Genomic DNA, 22,635 nt, shown 5'->3' on the forward strand with positions numbered 1-22,635 from the left:
AAACTCTGAGCCATGCAAACAAACAAGATATGGAAAATAAAGGGAGAGGAGCAGGGAGACAGAGAGAGAGAAAGGCCTGTTTGTGTTCCCGGAGCCTCCTCCTCACGCTCTCGCTCCGTCAAACCCTCATTCTTTGCTCGGTGAAATGGAGACTCTGCTTGGTATTTCTCTCTCCGCGCCAGAAACCGCAGAGTGACAAAATCCGTGGGGTGTCATAAACGAGCAAAGCCAGGGGGAGAGAGAGAGAGAGAGAGAGAGAGAGAGAGAGAGAGAGAGAGAAAGAGAGAGAGAGGGAGGAGAAAGGTGGTTGCAGGGGTGGAGGAGGTGGGGCGGGGGTGTGGGTTTGAGAAGCGGGGATGCAAGAGAAGACAGTCGGATCCATCTGGTCCTGATAAGGCAGAGTGGAAAACACATGAGTGTGGTGAGTGGGGGTAGAGGAGTGTAGAGGAGTGGGTTGTGTGTGGGGTGGAGTGGGGGGGGGGGACGTGGATCTACTTGGGACGTTATACTGTCTGTTGTGCCCTATCAGCCCCCCAACCCCCACCACCACCTCCTTCTTCTTTTCTTCTCACCATAGCGCCGTCGCTCCGTCTCTACCTTCCCCAGCCGACTTCAGCAACAGTTTGACGCCCGAGGAGAGAAGGAGAGAGAGGAGGAGGCAACAAAGGAGGGAGTGTTCCCCTTCTCTTTCTCTCTCTGTCATTCCTTCCAATCTCCCTAATCCCTCGTTGGGTGCCATCTTTCATCACTGCCTACCATGTGTGTATTACCCTCTACAGAACACTTCCCATTAATATAATAAGGGCTGCCAGAAGCACTTAGCCTTGTGAGCCTGTGTGAGATATGCTAGATGATACTTTGTGTGTGTCAGTTTCTCCCTTGCACAAACACACACACACACAGAGTGTAGACCTCGCCCGAGGAAAGAAATGAAACCCACTGTACTGACTGCAAGAGTTGTCTCCCTGTAAAACGTCCACAATTTATCTCAGGCCCAATACACCGAAGTGACTCCCGCCGCTGCTTTTTCTTCCAGGAGCCGTCACTCCCCACATCCTCTTCGTCTGGGCTGGCAGGAGATGACTTGGCAGGTGTCTGACCTGCGCCGCATGTGAGATTAGAACCATGCGCGGAGCCGCTCAGCGTTTGGAAATGAAATGTCAGGCTCAGTACTGAGTCAGCTCTGATATGGAGATGCAGTCGTAGCGGGAGCGTTGCCGGCACGAGAGTTGTCGAGGTGTTATTTAGACAGATGTGGTGCTTGTATGGCTCGTATGTCCAGACTTATGAATCTGAAATGAAGAGGAGCTGGAGGGGAAGAGAGGAGTGTGGCTGCATCTGATTTAAAGGAAAAGTTCCAGCTTTTTTTTGGGTGTAGGGTGTGGGGGGAAATAGGCTTATTATTAAAGAAGCTATCATTGGAGCTTTTCTGTCAGGGGGGCTAGATGAGAAGATTGATACCACTCTGTGTCTGTACGCCAAGTATGAAGCTACAGCCAACAACCAAATAACTTAACTGGAAGTGGAAAAACGATCAGGCTGTGCCCAAAGAAGCAGATCTGTTTACCATTATCTCTAAATCTCACTTTATACAACACATTATACCACAGTTTTAATACATACAAAAACCAAGGTGTAAAAATGACAATACGGCTTATTTTGGAGGCTCATGGAGACCAATCACCTCCTCTGGCTGCCTGTGAACTGTTCAACGCCAAGAAATAGTTCAGTCTATCTGTTTTGACTCTTCATGCCAAGCTAAGCTAGCTGGTCATTAGCAGTAGCGTCACGTTTACTGTAGCCTACACACATGAGAGCAGCATCAGTGGTATCATCCAATTCTTGCCAGGAAACAAGTGTGAAAGATTTTTGGTCAATTCAAAATAACAGACTAACAGACACAGTATTTTGAACAGTCACATTTTACACACTCTGAAATAAATTGCCTGTAATAGATGCTAAAGTATTTGGACTGACGATGGCAACAGCTCGTGAATGAGTGAAAACACAACCCGGCTCCCTATAATTCAGCTCTAAAGTCGGTCGTTAACTTCCTACATGACATCTAAATTGAGAATCCGTCAACCAATTCCCCTTGAGTTTAAATCATAAACGTCCTTATAGCACGGGACAAATTGATCTTGTTTCAGCGCCTAATGACATACAGTGGATTTAAAAGGAACGCAACCCCGAAAACACATGTGCAAATGTGACGTTTGATTAGAAGCGTTTAGGGGAGAACGGCTTTTATTTTAGGTCCAAGTTGTGGCTGGCAGGCGCCTCAAAGTGCAGTAACGGGACAAAGTCGGGCTAATTTTCAGTAGGTCTTTCACTAAGCCTGACAGTGCACCAGGGGGAATGATGGCATAACCTGCGGTTTCTTAAAGAGGGGATTCAGAGTTTAGTCGGGATTTTTCCTCTTAAGATGGGGGACACTGATAGGGCTTAGGAGTTAAACTAACATATGGAGCAAATAGAGGGGTCTCTTGATTTCGCTCCTCTTTTTCATTACTCATGTGGGGTAGAGATGTTTATTCAGGGTGATAACCGGTGGAAGAAAAACAAGAGAGACTAGAGAGCAGGGATGTTTTCTATTTGTGCTCATGGATTTGCGTGTTTATTTTACATTTTTTATGGTGTGTTAATAGTAAAAGTAGAATCTTTACTGGGAAGATCAAAGACATCAAGGTTTCTGTTTAAGAGAGAGATTAAAGATAAGAGTATTAATATATATTTTAGGTAGCGCACAGTCTATGTTACATGTATAGGACATACTGTTCCAATTTGGCAAATATATTTAAAACTGAAATGAGAAGTGACATTTTTATAGCAGTCTTATGGTTACTATCACTTCAGGCAAATAGATAAGCCTTAACAAAGTCAGCGAGGAGGGGGTGTGGGTAAAGACAGAGTAGTTAAAACTCAGCTATTAGATGTTTGTTTATAATTCCCTCTCCCTGCTTCTCCCGTCTCCTCCGGAGGATCGTCAAGGTTTAGAGTTTCCCTGCTTTCGCGGGGACTGATGAATGGTCTCGGTGGCGGGGTGCACCTACTTAGCACTGGTGTGGACGTGTGTTATTGTGAACAGGGATGACAGCGAGGGCAGGACTTTGGTTTATTAGCCCACTGATGGAGTCTGAGGGAAGCAGGCCTCAGACAGCAGCCTGTCAGACAACCACAGAGGGCAAAGGTCATCCCAATATTCAGGGATGGTAAAAGTCATCAAGTTCAATGTGAGTAGAAGTGCTCAGAGTAGCGGTGTTATTGTTACAAAACCTTCTTTCAATACTTTTTGGATTAGTCTGTGTTGATAGGTCGGACTCTGGATTGAGCTTCACATATTCTTTTCATTTAAGCACAGCTGCCTTTACTGTACATAGTCTGTAGAATAAACCTGGCAAGGTCAGTGTCACATATGATAAGTCAAACAACTGTAGCTCCTCCAGGTCAGACCATCAACTCCTGTGAGCTAATACAGGCTAATAGACCAAAAACTTTGACTCTTTTTATCTGATTGTGTAAATAAACCTCTCTGAGAGTGCCTGACTGCCGGCCAGCGAGCGGCTTTATTTTTACCACCGAAGTTCAGTTTATTTTGAGTGTTGACATCTGAAGCGACTCCCGAGCCGTTCGTCTGGAAACCGTGACTCCTCAGAAGAAACCGAAAGAGAGAAAAAAAGAGAGAGGGAGAGAGTACGCAGTGTTTTCTTTCCCTCTGGTTTGTTTTCCAGTCTCCTTTCAAAATGAACTGGGTTTTTTGAGTTGGCTGCTCTGCACATGGTGTGGTGGTGGTGGTGGTGGGGATGTAGAGACAGGGGGGATGGAGCAGGAGGGAAAGAAATTGAAAAAGAAATGTTACGCTATTGAAGATTTTCAGATTGAGTCGGTTCATCTCAAAAACAGCCCAAAGGATTTTCATATTGATCTGCTGTCTGCCAGGACACATGTGAGGGAACAGCTGAAGTGATGACGCGACCTTAGCACAGTCACTATAGTGTTAGTCCCAATGAATTGATTTGTTCTTTTACTTCTAGTGGCATACAGTGTACAGCCATGCTCTTGATTGAAAAATATTTCTTAATTTGCATAAAGTGAGGCTCAAGGTTGAAATGAGGCTTAAAGGATAAATTATGAAGTTACATTGTCCATTGAGTTTCATGATAGATGTACGGTAAGTAAATGGCATTCCAGGTCAGTGTTGTCTCGGAGAGTGGTCATTAAGTTAATCAAACATTAATTAATTAATTTTTATTAAGGTATATTGATTATATTGTCTTTCATCCATCCGGTCCCCATGATTGTAATATAATATAACAGCCTTAGGTCATTTCTTTGAATGCTGCACAAATGTGAATTCAACGGTGAAGTGATAAAACTTTGGTGGCCAAAGGTCAAAGGTCAATGTGACTTATGAAAACATGTTATGGCTGTAAATTGCAAAATTTACTCACTAATTTTGACACAATTTAAAACAAATGTCTAACAGGATAAACATAATGAAAGGATTACATTTTATATCCAAGAGGTCAAAGGTCAACTTCATCATGACACCACAGTGCACTGCAAAAACACCTCTGGCTCTCATTCTGTTTTAACCCATGAAGGGGGGGATTGTGACTATATTTTTTGAGGGGAAAACAACCACAAGGAAGTGATTTCACTCAGTCTGAATTCTTAAATCATACTTCAAATATATAAATTCACTGTTACACACACACACTGTTTCAAAGACAACTATAAGTAATGTTATCCTAAAGTTTATAGAACATTTTAACACATACTCGGTTACAGTATATCCACATAAACAACCATTGCCTTTTTAATACATTAATTGATTTGGGAGGATTCTGATAATGAATGAAGTGACTGTCTCAGAAGAACACTAAATCTGTCAGGGTTTCTTCTTCCAGCAGAATCTACGACCATATCAGGCAACAACCCACTCGCATGTTGCAAAATGATGATTTGTGTCTCTGAGCTTCTTGTTGGATGCTCTCTGGGCCGTGTCATGCCCATAAATTAACATAATTAACAACATGATTGTGCTGCTTGCCTAGATGGATGGGTGGGGGAGCGGGGAGCAGGGAGGGGGGGGTTAACTCTGTCAGTGCATAACATCACTTGTCCTCCTGTAGCGCTATGTGGCCGAGACATTTTCTCATCACTCCTCAGCGCAGACGCTTCACTGGCTCTGGGTCAGGCGAGGCTAGCTGTTGCACGCAGAAGAAGCCCGCATGGGACAGGCAGTGAAGAGGAACCAAAACTCAATAAACACGGCACTGGCGAGGGAGGGAGTTCAAGGGTGCGCTTGTCATGATGGAGGCTACAGTGAGCGCTCCAGTGGCTGCTGGGGTTTTGATGCTGTAATGTGAAACGGCTGGGGGAAAGAGGACTACAATTCCCCTCTTTGTCTGGTCTCCGCCCCAGCATCACCCCTTTCCCCTCTCCTCGGCGGACCCCCACCATAGCCAGACTCATCATCTCCTTCTCCGCCTATCTGCCCGGTGTCTGCCACCCATCTCGCCGCCTTGATCACTCGTTCTCACTCATGCTTCGTCTAGCATTACTGTTTTCGCTTCACATATTTCTTTGTTTCTGCTCTTTTCTCACTGTCTGCTGTTTTATCTAAGCATCTTATCTTTTCTCACCATCTTGATCTCCATGAAAATATGTTATACTATATGTATATAGAATATATGTATGAAATAAGCTCACAGCAGAGTAAGATGCAGAGATTTCCCCTCTCATCCTCTCTTATTCTGTATTCTTCTCTCTCCTCAGTCCCCAGTGGTGTCTGTGGGCTTTGCCAGGTTTCATCCTAACCTGGTGGTGGGGGGCACGTACTCAGGCCAGATCGTACTGTGGGACAACCGCAGTCACCGTCGGACCCCTGTTCAGAGGACTCCTCTGTCTGCTGCTGCGCACACTGTAAGGCTGAGGCTCAATACCACTGTAACATAAAAATAGAATCAGTAAAAATAAGCTATTGTAGAGAAGTATTACTCGGAACAGAAACCTAAAATGTCCTCATTTACAGTATCTAAAACAAACAAAAAAAACTTAGACATGTCTCTCAGAGTTACAGTCCTACAAGTGTTTTGCTTTTAGTGCTTAAACAATTATTAATTAATCAGTCTGCAGAAAACAATTGCAGACTTCATAAACGTTTAATATGCATTTATCAGTCTAAAATACCCAAAACCTGCTGGTCCTAGTTGCTCAAAATTGATGATTGTCTGCTTTACTTTATTTTGTATCATTGCACACTGAATTTCTCTTTGATTTCAACAGCATTACTCAGACAAAAGAAATACACAATTTTGAAACATAGATATTGGGAAATTGTATTTTGTGTATTGGGAAATATTTTCTGACATTTTAAAGATGAAAAAATGATTCGTTTACAACAATTAAAATAATTGCTATTTTCAGCTCAGTGTGATTGTAAATATTAAAACAAGCTCTAACTTACATGAAAAAGCTTTCAGTATTTGCATTTCAAAGGGCATAATACAGTGATTTAGTAGCAACATAACAGAGGAGAGTTTAAGCTCCTGACACAGGGATGTTCATGATTAAATACAACAATCAAAATTCACATTAGGTACATTTGTTTTTTTGTGTTTTTTAATATAAGGAGTTTTCAGGGGCTAAAAGGTTTGAAAAGTGTTCTGCATAAATTGCCAGATTAATACATACTTTATATATTATTGTAGGTATCTTATAATAAATAGGAAGGATAAAAAGAAAATTTCATTATAATCTGAGAATCAACATTTTCACACACACACACACAGAGTTGAAATGAGCAGTCATACTGTACAGCGCTACGTGTCCTCCATACATCCATCCATACTGGCTGTGGTCGTCCCTCTTGTCTTCTCCAGTGAGCCAGTCCAGTGCTGGTCTCTGAATGGGATCTTTGTTCGGCTCGGTCGGTACACAAATTAATTACTGCTCAGTAATGACATAATGGTTACGTAGAGTCATTTATAAGGACGACAACACAGGCATGTGAGGTGTGTGTTGGTTCACAAACTAATGATGTTATGCTTAAGGGTAACTCAAAGTAACATGTTAAAAATCTAATTGTTTAAATATTAACATATCAAATTATTGGAGTATTTAATTTCCTGGACAGACAGCTATCCTAATACTTACTATAGAAGGGGCCAGAGAAGTTCTTATGCATCTAATCAATGACGGTAAAAACCATGACTTACTGACAGCATGCAGTGGATAACAAGCCTTTCAGTGGAGACTGTTGTAATCTTCTCAGTTTAGAGTTAGGAGATATTGAAAACACGTGGTATTATGTATTGTCCAAGTGTACATTCCCACCCATCTTGTCCTTTTGTGTATCTGTGTGTCTGAATCACTTTGTATGTATTTGTTTATGTGTGTGTGTGTTTGTGTAGCACCCAGTGTACTGCGTGAACGTGGTCGGCACGCAGAACGCCAACAACCTGATCACTGTGTCGACAGACGGCAGGATGTGCTCCTGGAGTCTGGACATGCTCTCCCAGCCACAGGTACACAACACAACACAACACAACACAGCACAACACAACACAACACAACACAACACAACACAACACAACACAACACAACACAACACAACACAACACAACACAACACAAGACACTCTTCACTCAGCACACAACCTGCCACAACATGTGTCTTTAACGTCTTAAAGCACAAATAACGTTCAATATATTATGACTCAGTAAGTGGTGAAATCTACCTGTGATTCTCCATCTATTTTCTATAACTGTTGATGGACTTGTACAGGCGTGTTTATGGGCTCACATTAATGCTTGCCACTGTGTGTGTGTGTGCGTGCGTAGGAGACCATGGAACTAGTGTACAATAAATCTAAGCCGGTGGCGGTGACAGGTATGGCCTTTCCCACGGGAGACGTTAACAACTATGTGGTGGGCAGTGAGGAGGGCACTGTCTACACTGCATCCAGACACGGCAGGTTAGTGGACACACACACACACACACACACACACACACACACACACACACACACACAGACATGCTGTTAAACACACATGCATAAAGTTACACAGGAAATAACACGGTCACATGATCATAGTGTTGAGTGGTGCTTTAGGTGCTTGTTTAATGTTTCTACATTTCATAATGTGACTTATAGTTTTACAGTAGAATAACCAAAAATATACATTTAGGAATCCAAGACATGTTTAGGTTAAAGGGTAATAATGTTAATTTTTTTTTTTTTTTTAATGGTGAAGTGATAGACGAGGTGACATAAGGGACAAATATGTTACAACACATGGACAAACATACAAACAGTCGACATAGGTACAGACAACAACAGGAAATGACGTATTTCGATGATACATGAATGTAGTATTAGTGTGTGTGTGAGAGGCAGGTGGAGTGGTATTGCCAGTATATACATACTATATAATGTGGTATAGGGCATACAACAATAATAATAAATAATAATAATAGTAATAATAATAATGAATAGGTAATATATATATATATAATAATTGATTGATTTAAATGTTTATTTTGAATATATTATTAAAAACGACAATAAGACAAAACATGAAATATAGAAATTCATATTCGAAAAGGAGTGAGAAGTAAAACTTATAGACTCCCACCGCCTCTCCTTAAATAATGAATACCTAAACCTGTCTAATGTTACAAAAACAAGAACATACACCTAATACAGAATTTATACATACATTACATACATACATACATACATACATACATACATACATACATACATAAATACCCACATACACATGCATACACATGCACATTCCTACATACATGTCCACATAAACATCCACATGTACACACATCTCCATGCATACAAACATATACAAAAAAATATAAAATAGGTCTAATACCAACATCCACCTTCACATTCAATAACACAAACACACACACACATACCTACAAACACAATATCCTCCTAACACTTATTGCTACCCAACATCTCCCCCAATAATGTCAAGTTTGTACATTTTAAACTGTCATGTTTGGACATTGCTTCAACTCCATAGTGAACTTGTTCGTAGTCTCACCCCGCTGACTAAAACACAAAAATCTTTCCTGCTTGTGCGAATTAAAGTTAAATTAAAGGTAATTTTTCCCCTTAAATTACAAGTCCCCACATGAATACTGAATAATTTCTGTATATATATATTGGTAATAGATCATTTTTTGCTTTGAACATTATTTGAACTGTTTGATAGCCCACGATGTCTGTCAATTTTGGTAATTTGGACTGTAGAAATAATAAGTTTGTGTGTTCCTGAGCCAGCGTTATGATTGATCCGTATTGCTCTTCTTTGCATGGTGATTAGTGGCCGTAGTGATGTTTTATAGTTGTTGCCCCAGACTTCAGCACAGTATTGAAAGTATGGTGAGACCAGGGAACAGTAAAGAGTGTGGAGTGATTTCTGATCCAAAACCTTTTTTGCTTTGTTTATTATTGCAATGGTAATAATAAAATAAAAATTGAATAGAATTTTTTTTTAAAAGTCCCAAGTAGCCCAGCCAGGAATCCCAGTAGGAGACACACAGGGCAGCAGTGAGGGGATCCCCCATCTCTCTTCCCCTTTCCCTTCCTTTTTTTTGTATGTACTGTATGTAATATTTGCTTTAATGCCTTGGACATTATTGAAACATTTAATTTGAATAAGATTAATTAAGTATTGCTTGTTTTGTTTTTGTTTTTAAAAGTGAATTTAATTGAATTATTTTATCTCTCTCATGTGCTGTGATTTAGTTTTGAGCTTGATAATCCACAATGACACACAAACCACGTCACCCCCTTATATTTAACCTGTGTGAGACAACTGCATGACGAGTTATGAATTTCATTCTTTGTGCCTCATTGTCGTCCCTCTCCAGTAAGGCAGGGATCTGTGAGATGTTCGAGGGCCACCAGGGGCCAGTGACGGGCATCAGCTGTCACAGCGCGGTGGGCACCGTGGACTTTTCCCACCTCTTCATCACATCCTCCTTCGACTGGACTGTCAAACTCTGGAGCACCAAGGTGTGTACTTTTGTGTGTCTGTGTGTGAGTAAGAGAGAGGGGATGTGTGGGGGGTTGATTGTGGACTCGGAGACAGAGTGAGCGTGTGTGTGTGAGTGTTGAGAGTGTAGAAATGAACAAGCGAGTTGGGGTCTAAAGCTGAGAACTGCAGGTGAGCAACTTCTTTTTGAAAATCAGTCTCTTACTACTTGTGTGTCTGTGCGTATGTGTGTGTGTGGGCATTATGAGGGAGTTGTGTGTGTATATGGATACTGTGTGGGTGGGTGTGCAGTGAAATCATTCAGTAGCAAAGTAACAGAGTCGGTGCTGATGTTGTAAACCCCCCACTAAGACCATCACACACAACTGTTGTGATATCGATACTCTGACAAGCTGCACTTTTTGCTGCACAGTTTCTTTTTGGAACATGGGTTAATTTAACCTGAGTTTTGCCTGCCAGGGAGTTTCCTCTCAGGCTGTGCTACACCACCAGTTGGATGTACTAATAAAATGCTTTAGTTTTATAGATGGTAAAACAGGTTTACTGCCAATAGTACAGGAGTAGGCTGGATATCTGCCCAGCATCAGATGAAGGTTTGTCTGTGAGGTGGAACTGAGGGAAAGAATCTCAACAAAGCTGATTTTGCCTGATAAAGAATAAATGACTGGGTCAAAATCCCCTGTCCAGCCTTATTCTGGACCGAGGCTGGACTTTACATTCTGATGTGTTCACTGATAGATATTAATATGGACAAATTCCTCATAAAGCTGTATTTGCATTTTTTTTTCTGATTCTGTTGCCAGACAATGGAACAACTTGTGTGATTGCAATGTGCCCGTCAAGACCACATGTTAACTACTGTAGCAGTTATTTTCCAAGCTGCTGGTAAAATGCTGATTTTATAAGTTGAATTTTGGCCAGCTTTTCTTGTAAAACAATCACTCAGAGAAAGAGTTTGACATGTGTCTGCGAAGGGAAAACCTGACCTTGCGCAACTCTCATGTCCTAAAAAGTTGCTAGATTTGTTGTGAGTTGCTTTTATTAAAAAAAAAAGATGAATCTAGTGACAAAGGAGCTAAATTGTCAACACAGCTTGTTAAATTGTTTGCAGATCAATTATAGGGTCTTGCCAATTAGTAGTTTGTCTTGTACTAATAAACTGAGCTGTACCAACCATACTAGCTATTTGATATTGTTCAGACATGGTGTGTGTCCTGTATGCGTGCATCACTCCCTCCTCCGTCCCTGCAAAAACCCAAATGCACTGATGGGACCGGTGCTGGCTGCCGCCTGCAGGGGCACTCAGGATCTAAGTCAGACACACTGTGAAGGTGGGCACTCCTCCTCTCGCTGGTTTTGAGTGACCTCGTCCACTCAGGGCATTTGTTCTCCTTTCAAACCGACGTGATGAATTCCATTTGGCAGCATTTTTAGTGGCAGTAAAAAGCAAACGGTCACTGTTTCTGTCAAAGTGAGTGTCGGAGAATAGAAAAGTTAGCCAACTCATTCAAAGGACACTTTTGGCTGCGGTGAAGGTCGCGAGACACAAAGGAGTACGCTTACGAGGTACATATGACTTCTGTGGCTGAAATAGGATTGTATATACATGTAGGATTAATAAGGTGGAGAATTAAAGATTGAAGAGGGTAGGAAAGAAAGATAGAAAGAAACCTGCAAGAGAGGGCGCAGGATGGAGGAGTCAGCAGGAGAAATGAAAATTCATGGTTATACAGTAGTGGAAAGTTATGCTAACGTTGAAGGACAGAGAGACCAACAGGAGCGGGGCGTCAAACAGCAAAAACAGGCAGAAATCAAAGAGAGAACTATTCAATGTAAGGAAAATACATAATGCATATTGCATAATACCTTTAGCTTTATGCAAGATCCAGTTACAGTGTTCATACTTGGCTATGACAGGCAGTAAAGATGAATTTTAGCTCATGTTTGCATGCAGCCGGTCCGTAAGTCACGTGCAAAGGGTCCCATGACACATATTAAAACATTTCTGTGGATTTTCATCAGGAGAGCGGGTTATTTTTCAGGATTTGGGAATTCCCTTTCCTTTGAGGGGTACCGCAGGAATGTGCGTCTGTCTCTTATCCCACAGAACTCATGTTTGTATGTGGGCAGGCGAAATACCTGTGTGTGTGTATGTCTGTGTGTAAACATAGACACCACACATGCCTCACGTACACCTTAAGCAAGCTGCCGTTGCTTACCTAAAACCCCCTTGAGGCTTACCTTCAACCCACCAATCACAGCCATCACACACCGTTGTAACACACACACGCACACATACATGTTGGGATGTTGGATCCTCTTTGCATTCACACGCACGTTTGCCCTCGCAGTTCAAAAGGGCCGTCGTACAGGAGACTCCTGATGTTTTTACACTCAGCGGTGCAAATATTGTGGTTAGTGAAAACATTTCTAGTCAGCCAGAGTGAGAAGACGTCGCGACAGCTGGGAGTGGGTTCATAATTGTGCATAACTTGAACCGTCATGCTCTCTTGACCCTGAAACCAGCATCTACTAACTGATTGGATGGAGCGTAATCATTCCACTTTTGCTCTCTTAAGAAGTTAATTAAAGGTCTGCATCACTGTCAGCTCAGGTGATTGTTAATGAGTGTTGATAATATTTCAGATGAGTGTCTGTAGATGTATTTGGAAAAGGAGAAAATGAGACTCTGTCAAGGGTTTAGCGTGTGCTCTCTTACAGCTCTGCTTATGAAGCATTTCATAACAATGTCTAATTTGAGGACAACTTGGATAGTATGGTGTCGGTGATGCGGAGAGATCTGGCTGCTGCAGAAAAGACACAGCTTGGATCCCTCTGGAAGGAGATGAGAAGTAGTTTTCTGTCAAATTCACTACCTCTCTAATATTTTGAATTTTGAAAGAGCAATCATGAATGTGTTAAAGGTCCCATTTTGTAAAAAGGTAGATTCCCATGTTTGTTTTTATCATCAGTCAAGTCCAGGTTTTGTATGGATATTGTGAAAATATCAACACTTCAGTCCACAGAGAGATGCTCACAGCCTGTAGTCAGAAACTGAGCCTTAAAACCAGCCGTCAGGACTTCAGTAACTTTATGATGTCACAACAAACTCTCAGCTGTGTCCCAAGTCCACACTGAGCCTGTCTGGACCCATACAGCCTCGCAGGATTTTGTTTCTTTGTAGTATTTACCTCCAATCTGCTCTGTTGTTATTCAATCACTCAGAAAACAGCCAGCCAATCAAGAAAGAGGCTTTAATGCTCTCCTCTGATTGGCTGACACCAACTTGTTATTACTAGCCCCTAGTAGAGAAGCCTGGAGTGTAAAACTACATTAAGATGGTTTGTAGTTCTTAAAACCATAAATATATCTTCTGATGGATATCAAAACCTCAGATAAAACACAAGAAAAGTGTCAAATATGGGACCTGTAACAATTGTAATGCTGGGTTTGAATTTATAATTTGTTATTTTACCAGTATGACTGTGATTGCCAAGAATATGTAAATAGGCATGACAATCTTAAGAATGAAATGCCTAACTAACCATTCATCCATTCATCAGCTGGTTAACTTGCTCAGAGACATGGGAGGGAAACCAATAAATCATCAATTATCATCATTATCAATAAATCATTATAGCACTTTGACGTTAACTATCGGTATCCAGTGCACTGGAACTGGTTTTCCAGTTTAAACGTGCCAGGAACATCCCAGCTCCTCAGCACAGGAAAGATAATGACAAGCAGTTAGTTCATGTGCGGCGCCACAAGGATTAAGCTTCATTTTAAGATTAGTTTTAAGACTTGGTGCTGCAGATTATTTACCCAAATCACCTTATTTAAGAAAGGTAGATTATGGCCAGACAACAGTAAAATAGTAGTTTACATTCTGAATAGTAAGTAGATAGAAAGAAGACTTTATTCATCTCATCTCTCAACTCCTACATTATGTGTTACCTTGACTTAATGTACAGAGGCAAACGAGACGTTTAAATAAAATGACATTTTACATGTTTACCAGTAGATATGAAATATTGTAGAGAGAGAAGATGAGTAAAAGAGTTAAGTCAAACTGTGATGGTGACAGAGACTGAAACAAGGAGAGAGCATAAACAGCGGCCACCCAGCTGATCGAATGCTGAAACAGTGAGGTGGAGAGAAATGACCTCTGCTGTCACCTGTTCGGCTGGAAAACAGGTTCAATCGAGGCTTGAAATTGCCTCGGCCCTGTTTGTGTTTGTGTGTGTGTGTGTGTGTGTGTGTGCGTGTGAGTCTCACAGCCTTTCAGAGCAACCGCAGAGCGAGGGAGTAAAGGTGATGGAGGAAAAGGAAAAAAGACAGAAGGCAGGAGGAGGAGGAGGGAGAAAAAGAAAGAGAGTGACTACATTCTTTCATTTGCTCCTCTAGCCAACCTGTCTCCTGTCCTCCACCCCTCCCACTCTACCTGTCAGGAATGCAGTTTGTAAGCCTCTGGAATCCTAACAGCCAGTCTGAGGGATGGACACACACACACACACAGACACACACACACTCATATTTGTATCGAGCTATTTGCCTGTAATAGCTTCTTATGAGCAGCGGGAATGTGTCTTGGAGCTGCCATATCGCTACTACAATATAAAGTGTAGATTAGACTAGAGAATGCATTTCCTGAAGGAAATACGGGTGAATGCTGAAAGCTGGAAGCTGAATGAGCTGAATAAATTGTTAAAACAATGCTGTGCCATGTAATTATCACACAACAGCCAATAACTTATAAAACCAATAAAAATGTATATAAAAACGCTTGAAATACATAACCTTATTGATACATGCTAGATTACTTGTATTGGTACAGACCTAAAAATTCCAGTGTTGGTCGGACTACACACACACATATTCCATTTCTAGAGCCCCTTCCTCTGCATCCATCTCTCTCTCTCTCTCTCTCTCTCTCTCTCAGACAGCTGTTGTGTTGAGGTTACAGTACACCTTGTGGAGGGGCCCTCCCTTTCATCTCTCCCAGCGGTTTTATGGCGCTGTGTGAATGTGCTAGGCTTTTTAATTAGGCTCTGCACCCAGACAGGCCCCAAGGCTGAGGCAGCGCCACTCTGTCTGAAACTCACTCACTCCCTCTCTCCATTCCTTCTCTCTCTCTCTCTTCTCTTTTCTTTCTGGTGTGTCATCTGCTGTAATCCCTAACTCTCTCTCTCTCTCTTTTTTTTCTTTACAGTGTTTTTTTCTCTCACTCTCACACAGATCTCCTCTTTTCCTCTTTTTCAGCACAACAAGCCCCTGTACTCGTTTGAGGACAACGCCGACTACGTGTATGACGTCATGTGGTCACCTGTGCACCCCGCCATCTTTGCTGCCGTGGACGGCATGGGCCGCTTGGACCTGTGGAACCTCAACAACGACACTGAGGTGTGTGTGTGTGTGTGCGTGCGTGCCGGGTGAAGACAGGTCATTGTGGGCGTGTCTTCCGTGTCATCTCTTTTGTGTGTGTTTGGTGTCCTCGGGGCCTGTCGCTAGGCCTGAACCGCACAACCAAACACCCCGGCCGTCTCCTTCCCATCAACCCCACACCCCACCACCACCCTCCACATCCCTTCCTGCACGCACACACACACACACACACACACACACACACACACGATTTCCCTGTAGGCGTTTCCCACAGCCCTCGCTTTAAATCAGACAGGGTGACATCTCCTCATCGCGGCTCCCACCCAGCCATCAGGCCAACATTCCTCCAACCTCTGTCCAACGTTAACCCACCACCCTGTCCCATCTCCCTCCCACAATCTGTCCCATCAGTGAAGCTCGCAGATGTGCAGGCGACCACGAGCCCCAGCCCTCAGTCCGCAGTCCCATGCTGGAGATGAAAATAATAAAAGGAGAAACTTCAGGCCCGGGGACAAGGGGGGTGCATTTAAGGCTAGTAAATAACCGCTCATCTTGTTTTACAGCCCAAATGCATTGGATATAAAATAGTTAATAAAACGTATTAAAAATATAATTCAAAACAATGACTCAGACACATGTTTTCCCCAAGATTTTGTCAATCTGAAATGAATTATTCAAGGTAATTTTATGAAGCCCAATTCCACGCCAGTTCACTGTCAAACATGTTTAGTCTTTGAAATATTTTCCACAAATTGTTTGCAGTTTGTTAGTAATTTTGGAAAAGTTCCACATCTTGAGGAAAACACACAAGTTAAGCAGCTTCATATTTACCGTACAGACACGAGTGTGGTATCAATTTTCTCATCGAACTCCAGGCAAGAAAGCAGATAATTATGTTTCCCCAGAATGTCCGAGCTATTACTGGAGCAGGTCGTCTGCTAATCAGTAAGTGGGTGAATGAACGGTTGAATGTGGATGGCAGTGTAAAGAGCATTGAGTGGTCGACAAGGCCAGAAAAGCGCGACATAAGTGCAGTCCATTTATCATTCCTTCAGGTATAAGAGAAGAGAGAAGTTGCATTATAGAGAAAGTATAAGTTCAGCTGTGAGTATGAAAACCATACTTTGATCCAACTCTCACAGAGGAGGAGGCACCGAACCTTTGATCACGCAGGTAAAATAGGGATAAAAGGATCCTCCATTCTCCTTGGCTCTTGGTTTCCATGGAGACAACACCCACAGTGCCTTCGACCTTAATACGAGTCTGCATCTCTCTACAGATGCTCTCCTCCCTCTCTCGTAATGCTCTTTTGCTGCTTGTTCGTCTCATTTTCTCGCAGCTCCTTCGCGCTGCACACGTGTGCGGGAAAAAAAAAAATCACATCTCACCACCCAGGATTTCGTGGGTGAAATCATTTCCATTGTCTCATCTAATCTCTCTTTTCTTCTCGTTTTAACCCCACTCTCAATCCCCGACTCCATCGCCGGTGTTGTGTCTTCCCTCTGCAGCCCAGATGACAAGTTTCCCATGGTTCGCTCAACAGCGGCCTTTTCACTGACAGAGGAAGAGTTCATTACCGATGGTCTAACTGGGCTAACAATGTGCTTTATGAGAAACATTTGCTAAGGCACACACACACGCACACACACACACACACACACACACACACACACAAACGGATGTACCAAACACACGCACACACATCCACTCACACACAGTCGGCCTAATAGCAACAGACTTCCCATTGTTGCCGTCATATTAAAAACATAACGACATTAACGGAGCAGTGCAAGCACGGCTGGTTCTCATTTCCACCACGCACACGCACACACACACATACAGCCAATACAGATACAGTACAGATCCACTCGAGCGGAGCGGTGGAAGCTAGCACACTAATGGCAGTGAGTCTGTGGTTAGCGCTGCTTTAAATACGCAGGAGCTCGGTGTGTGAGGCGACATGATGCCAAGGCCTCTGTCTCCACCGGTGACATGTGTCAGACTCGCCTGCCACATGTCAGGAACAGTTTATGGAAACACTACAGATGGTTTTTTGGGGTTTTGAAAGGTGCAACTCGAGCACTGGTGTTTACTAAAAAAGAGCATGGGCTCACCCACAACAGCAAACATGAAGGCGGTTATTATACACTAAATATCCCCGTGTCCACATCTGAATGAGAAGTTGTAAATTTGACAGCAATGTTTGTCTAACTTGTAGGATATTTGGATAAAGTTGCTGTTTTTATGTAGCAAATGTGTTCAGTAAATTAGACTATAATAGATGTTCCCATTTTCCAATAAACATCTAGAAGATTGGTGTAAACAGAAAGTTGGCTATTGAATAAACTGGGGCTCAAGGAACAAGTTTAAAGGGACAACGAGGAGTTTTGGAAAGCAAAGTGTTTTCACACTACATTTACCATGAGCCTCCGCACGCACTGTGAAATTCTTGGACCGGCGCAAGACGGACGTCTTGCCAAGAATGTTTTCATTCATCAAGAATGAATGTTGGAGGTTTGAAGATGATCAGATACCGTCGTAGTTCCGACCATAAACGGCGATTCGTCGGCGTTATTCCCATCACCCGCCGGGCAGCATCCGGGAAACCGAAAGTAGGAAACGCTGGTCGACTCGCCCAGCATTTCCACTAATAATAATAACAAAATAACGATAGAGACAAAACAATATATTTATCGAAAATGGAGCCATTAACAAGTGGGTAACGTACATTCATCCACATTAATATGAGACTTTTTTATAACCAAATACAAACTCCTTGTTGTCCCTTTAAGGATAAAGTTGAGTGTTGTCTGTGATGAGAAACTTGTAATTTCACTCATTTACTTTGAGTAAGCTGCATTTCTCACAGTTGAAACATATAGGATCAAACATATTGGAACAGCAGCTGTAAACAAGACAAGTCACCGCCTGCAGGTGGCAGGATGGAGGTGTCATAGGTCACAGCAGGTTTGTCACCTCCTCACATTGTATTTACACTTAGCAACTGAATATGCTGCATATGCCATCGCTGAATGCTTAATGTGACATTTTGATTGAAATAACATTTGATTTATCGCATTGAGGTATTTCACTTTGAAATAAATCCCTCTGACTTCATGTGGTTTGAACAACCCTTTTGCGATGCATTCAACTTCAGACAGTTCTCTATATATTTAACTATTTCAGTTGCTCAAATGCATTTCAAATTTAGGTCAGAGTCAGGTTGCTTGGGAAAGATTGCATAGCATGATACAGCAGAATTCCAGATAAAAAGTCAGACTTGTTCAGCTGACGACTCAGGATCACTGTCGGCCTTTCTTTGTTTCCATCTGAATCATCTGTGACTGAGTATACGTCCTCTCATCTCAATGTGCTGTTTATTATATACATCCCAGTGTGAACGCACAGTTTGTGGTGATGTAATCTGATGCATTAGATGAGTGGAACTGTGGACTAAACTTTCTGATCTTTGCTGCTCCACCAGGTCCCGACTGCCAGCGTGACCATTGAGGGAGCGTCGGCCCTGAACAGGGTCCGCTGGTCTTCAGGAGGGAAGGAAGTGGCTGTGGGGGATTCAGAGGGTCGAGTCTGGATCTACGACACTGGAGAGGTACAGATGATAAGAACTGTGCAATTTATAAATAGATAAATCACATAATACAAGAAAAAAGCAGAGATACTCCATGTGTCTGTGAGCAGAATCTTTTTTGGTCCCCAGAAAAAAGAGCCGAGGGAACGCTGGTTTGTTGAGGTACAGGTCTATCATTACAGAATAATGACTGGCATTAGAAATACTGATGCACTCCAGTTGTTTCTCACATAAAACATTAATATTTTAGCAGGTTAAAAATAAAACTACTGTGCTCCTTGTTGTTGGATTCCCTCCAGGTGTTCTGGTGCAAAGAGCCGCTGGTTCTCGAACTTCGTTTTTAAAACCATCAAAAATGAATTAGACCCAAGGTGCCAAAAGCATGAGAGGACTACAGTGACCAGAAATGATTGCACTGTTGCAATTAAGTTGTTTTACAGAACATTGAGATATTTTAGTGCCTAAAATTAGGGTATGTGGTCTTTCTAAATAAAACATTGGTAATAAATCCCTCTCTCCGGATTTCAAAATAAAGTGTCATGTGGTGGGGAAGTTATTTATGCAATAGCAACTGAATCTTAATTTTACACATTTATACTTATACATTGCGTGTTTCATGTATATTTAACACATTTTTCGACTGATTCTGAGGGAAGACCGAGTCTGAAAGAGGAGAAATGAGTGGATTTTTTTCAGTTAAACCTCCACATGCACCACAACCAGCCAGTTTAGGTCTTGTATCCCTGTATGTTTACCCAACTGTCAGCATTGCCATGGATGTATGTGTTTGATTTTTTTTTTTCCCCCTTCTCTGTCGTGTCCCTGTAAAAATGGCCTCCACATGACTTTGCCACCACCACAAAGCGGCCAACCACTCTGCCTGTTGCCTGTACGTTCTCTCATGTTTGGAGGGCTCTGGTCAGGATCCCCATGTGAGGGCGCGTTAGCCTAGCCGCTCGGCTAATTTTAGCCTCTTTTTCTGCTGTGTGGTTGAGGCCGAGCTGAGCCGGTGGCCTCCACGCTGGGCCCATGGTAACGAAGAGTCATCAATAAAAGTGAGCGGGGCTGAAAGGTTTTATGACTCCAAAGAGTTGTGTGTGGTGGTGGTGATGGGGGTATTTTTTCACTTGAAACTCCCCTATATAGCTAAAACTAGGAACAGCAAGCAAAAAAAAAAAAAAGAGATGCCAGCAATTCCATCCAGAGCAGTGCGGTCCTGGGACCAAACCTTGAGACGCCTCCAGGAAAACAAAACACCAAATACTTTTATTTCGGTATTATTTTACTGAGTACAAATTAGTTGTAGGTCATTTATCAGCAGGGATTAGGGCTGTTTACATTACTCCGGTGCTGGTGTTGCTCTGCATGGAAAGTCCAGATCGTAAAACAAATGCCATGGGACAAAGCTCCAACAGATCAGGGTCAGTGGTCTGATGCTGTTCCATGACGTGGAAATGTTTTGGACCTGCTGCTTGTTTTGTTTTGTTTTGTTTCTTAAGGTGCTGGAGCTGCTGTTAAAACGCTGCTAATGCTGAAGTCACTTGGGCACCATATAGATGATGTTCTGGCAGCGCCCCCCGCTGCGGCCAGCCCAGCTCTGTGGGGGGTTGGAGGGTTCAAAATGGCTGCCTCCCTCCTCCTCCTGGTTCCTGTTTAATTACAGCCTGGCCATGCAAAGCGGTTGCAGACAGCTTGGGTGGCGGCCGTGGCTTCTGTCCCACTCACTCATGACTCCCACAGTGCACGACTGTAGCTACGCACATGAAGAGCAACAACATTCAGTTTGACAAGTCCTTCATTAGCCTTATGTAGCCTCTCTGTAGTGGCTGTGCTGGCAGCATGGATGTAAACAGCAGCCCTGTGTCAGAAACAACAGATTTATCAATCTATCAATCAGGGAAGGTGACGGCTCCTCAGCTCCAGATGATTGGATATCACTACAGAAACACAATCACTGCAGCAATATTTAAAGTAGCATTCATGTGAACGCTTAAGAGTTTCAGCAACGGTTGCTTTTGTTGGGATTTATTTCTCTACAATTTGCAGAAAACTGTCCCACCTGCGTTTGAACAGTTGATGGAAAATGGGAACTCGGGTCAACCCTCCTGCTGTCCTCCTGGGTCAAGGAGGGAAGGATGAAAGGAAGTAAGGAAGGGAAAAGGGAAGGAAGGAAGGAAGGAAGGAAGGATAAATGGATAGAAGGAAGGAAGGAAGGAAGAAGGATGAAGGGAAAGAAAGAAGGAAGGACAAAAGGAACGATGGTAGGAAAGAAGGAAGGGAAAAGGGAGGAAAGATAGACGGAGGGAGGGAACAGGGAACTGGATCAAAAGAGGAAGGAAGAAGAAGTAAGAACGAAGGTAAGGAAGGAAAGAAGCAAGGGAAAAAGGATTGTGGAAAGAAGGAAGGGAGAAAGGAAGGATGGAGGAAGTGAACAGATTGGGTCAGTTTGACCCAGAAGGACAACAGGAGGGTTAAGTTTGAAAATGAAGGAAGTGGAAGAGTTTGACCAATCATAGCGCTGGGTTTTTCTCCATTAAGGTGCTACTCTAGAAGACTAGACTGTCTTCAAGGTGTGCAGGTCTACAGATGAACGACAGAGGGTTTTTTTTTTAATGCAAACGTAGAATATGTTGATTTCTCATCATTATTGATGTAACAGTGTTGAGTAAAAATGAACGATGAATGATGAACAGTCGGCCTGTTACCAAGCAACCATTCAGTGAGTGTCCTCCCAGTGGTTAACATGTTGTACCTGTCTCTCTGTGGTCCTCCCTCCAGCTGTCTGTGACTCACACTGACGACTGGGCGCGCTTCGCCCGCACCCTGATGGAGATCCGTGCCAACCGGGCGGACGGCGAGGAGGAGGGGCCTATGGAGCTGGCTTCATAGAACAGGACTCGGAACCAAAGTGGAGTGAATCAGAGATCTGGTGTGCTTATATTGGTGTCACTGTAGCATGTGCTTCTCCCCCCGTTCCATCCCTCCACCTTCATGTTCACCTTCCTGTCGTGGTCCCAACTCGGCCGCACTTTAACCGTATATTTGCATTTGCAGCAAATGTAAATGCAAACTGTCTATTAATGGGTAAACTGTTACTTCTACTGATACATCCACTCTTATTTATACGTTTAATGAATTAAGGTGATTTGTTGCTTGCAACTCGTGAGCCTACTACAGTATATACAAAGTGGCAGCCTTATGAAGATATGTGTACTGTAACGACGCTTTGCACTACCGTGAAAATAAAGCAGGGTCCATAGACTAGTCACGTATTGTTTACAAAATGTCACGTTCACTTTTCGTTGTGCTTCTTTTTCTCTGTATTAAGCCTGCATGCGACACATTCCTGAAATATCCCCGGGTTAGGGTTGTTATGGTGACGTTTTCACACGTGGGGCGTTTGTGGCCGCTTGATGTCAGTGTTTCGGGGGTGTCAGAAACAGAATCATGTGCCGTTTTGACACTTTTGTCTTAGGTTCTGAACGAGAGCTACACCTGTATATTCTAACAAGAGGTATATTGTACTGCAGAGTGCTGCTCGCTGTTAAACCTGCTATGTTCACCATTAAAGCATAGCCGATGAACTCCCGCCTCTGTGTGTTGAATGGGAATGAAAAGTCCAGCACACCT

The 22,635-nt window shown here is 42.8% G+C and overlaps 1 protein-coding gene across 12 annotated transcripts in view; it reads left to right on the top strand.

Annotated features, from left to right (window-relative positions):
- dync1i1a (dynein cytoplasmic 1 intermediate chain 1a) overlaps window positions 1-22,589 on the top strand; it is a 58,158-nt gene extending 35,569 nt beyond the window's left edge. For all 12 annotated transcript variants that reach the window (XM_085792080.1, XM_085792083.1, XM_085792086.1 and 9 more), the window contains 7 exons: window positions 5,782-5,928; window positions 7,419-7,532; window positions 7,848-7,981; window positions 9,907-10,051; window positions 15,294-15,434; window positions 18,901-19,026; window positions 21,784-22,589. In XM_085792080.1, the coding sequence (XP_085648206.1) occupies window positions 5,782-5,928; window positions 7,419-7,532; window positions 7,848-7,981; window positions 9,907-10,051; window positions 15,294-15,434; window positions 18,901-19,026; window positions 21,784-21,894 (918 nt within the window). In that variant the 3' untranslated portion in view covers window positions 21,895-22,589. The remainder of the gene's footprint in view (window positions 1-5,781; window positions 5,929-7,418; window positions 7,533-7,847; window positions 7,982-9,906; window positions 10,052-15,293; window positions 15,435-18,900; window positions 19,027-21,783) is intronic.
- The last annotated feature ends 46 nt before the right edge of the window (window positions 22,590-22,635 follow it).

This window comes from Trachurus japonicus, chromosome 11 (assembly GCF_045865225.1).
Source record: "Trachurus japonicus isolate A0001 chromosome 11, Traja_1.0".
Classification (NCBI taxonomy): domain Eukaryota; kingdom Metazoa; phylum Chordata; class Actinopteri; order Carangiformes; family Carangidae; genus Trachurus; species Trachurus japonicus.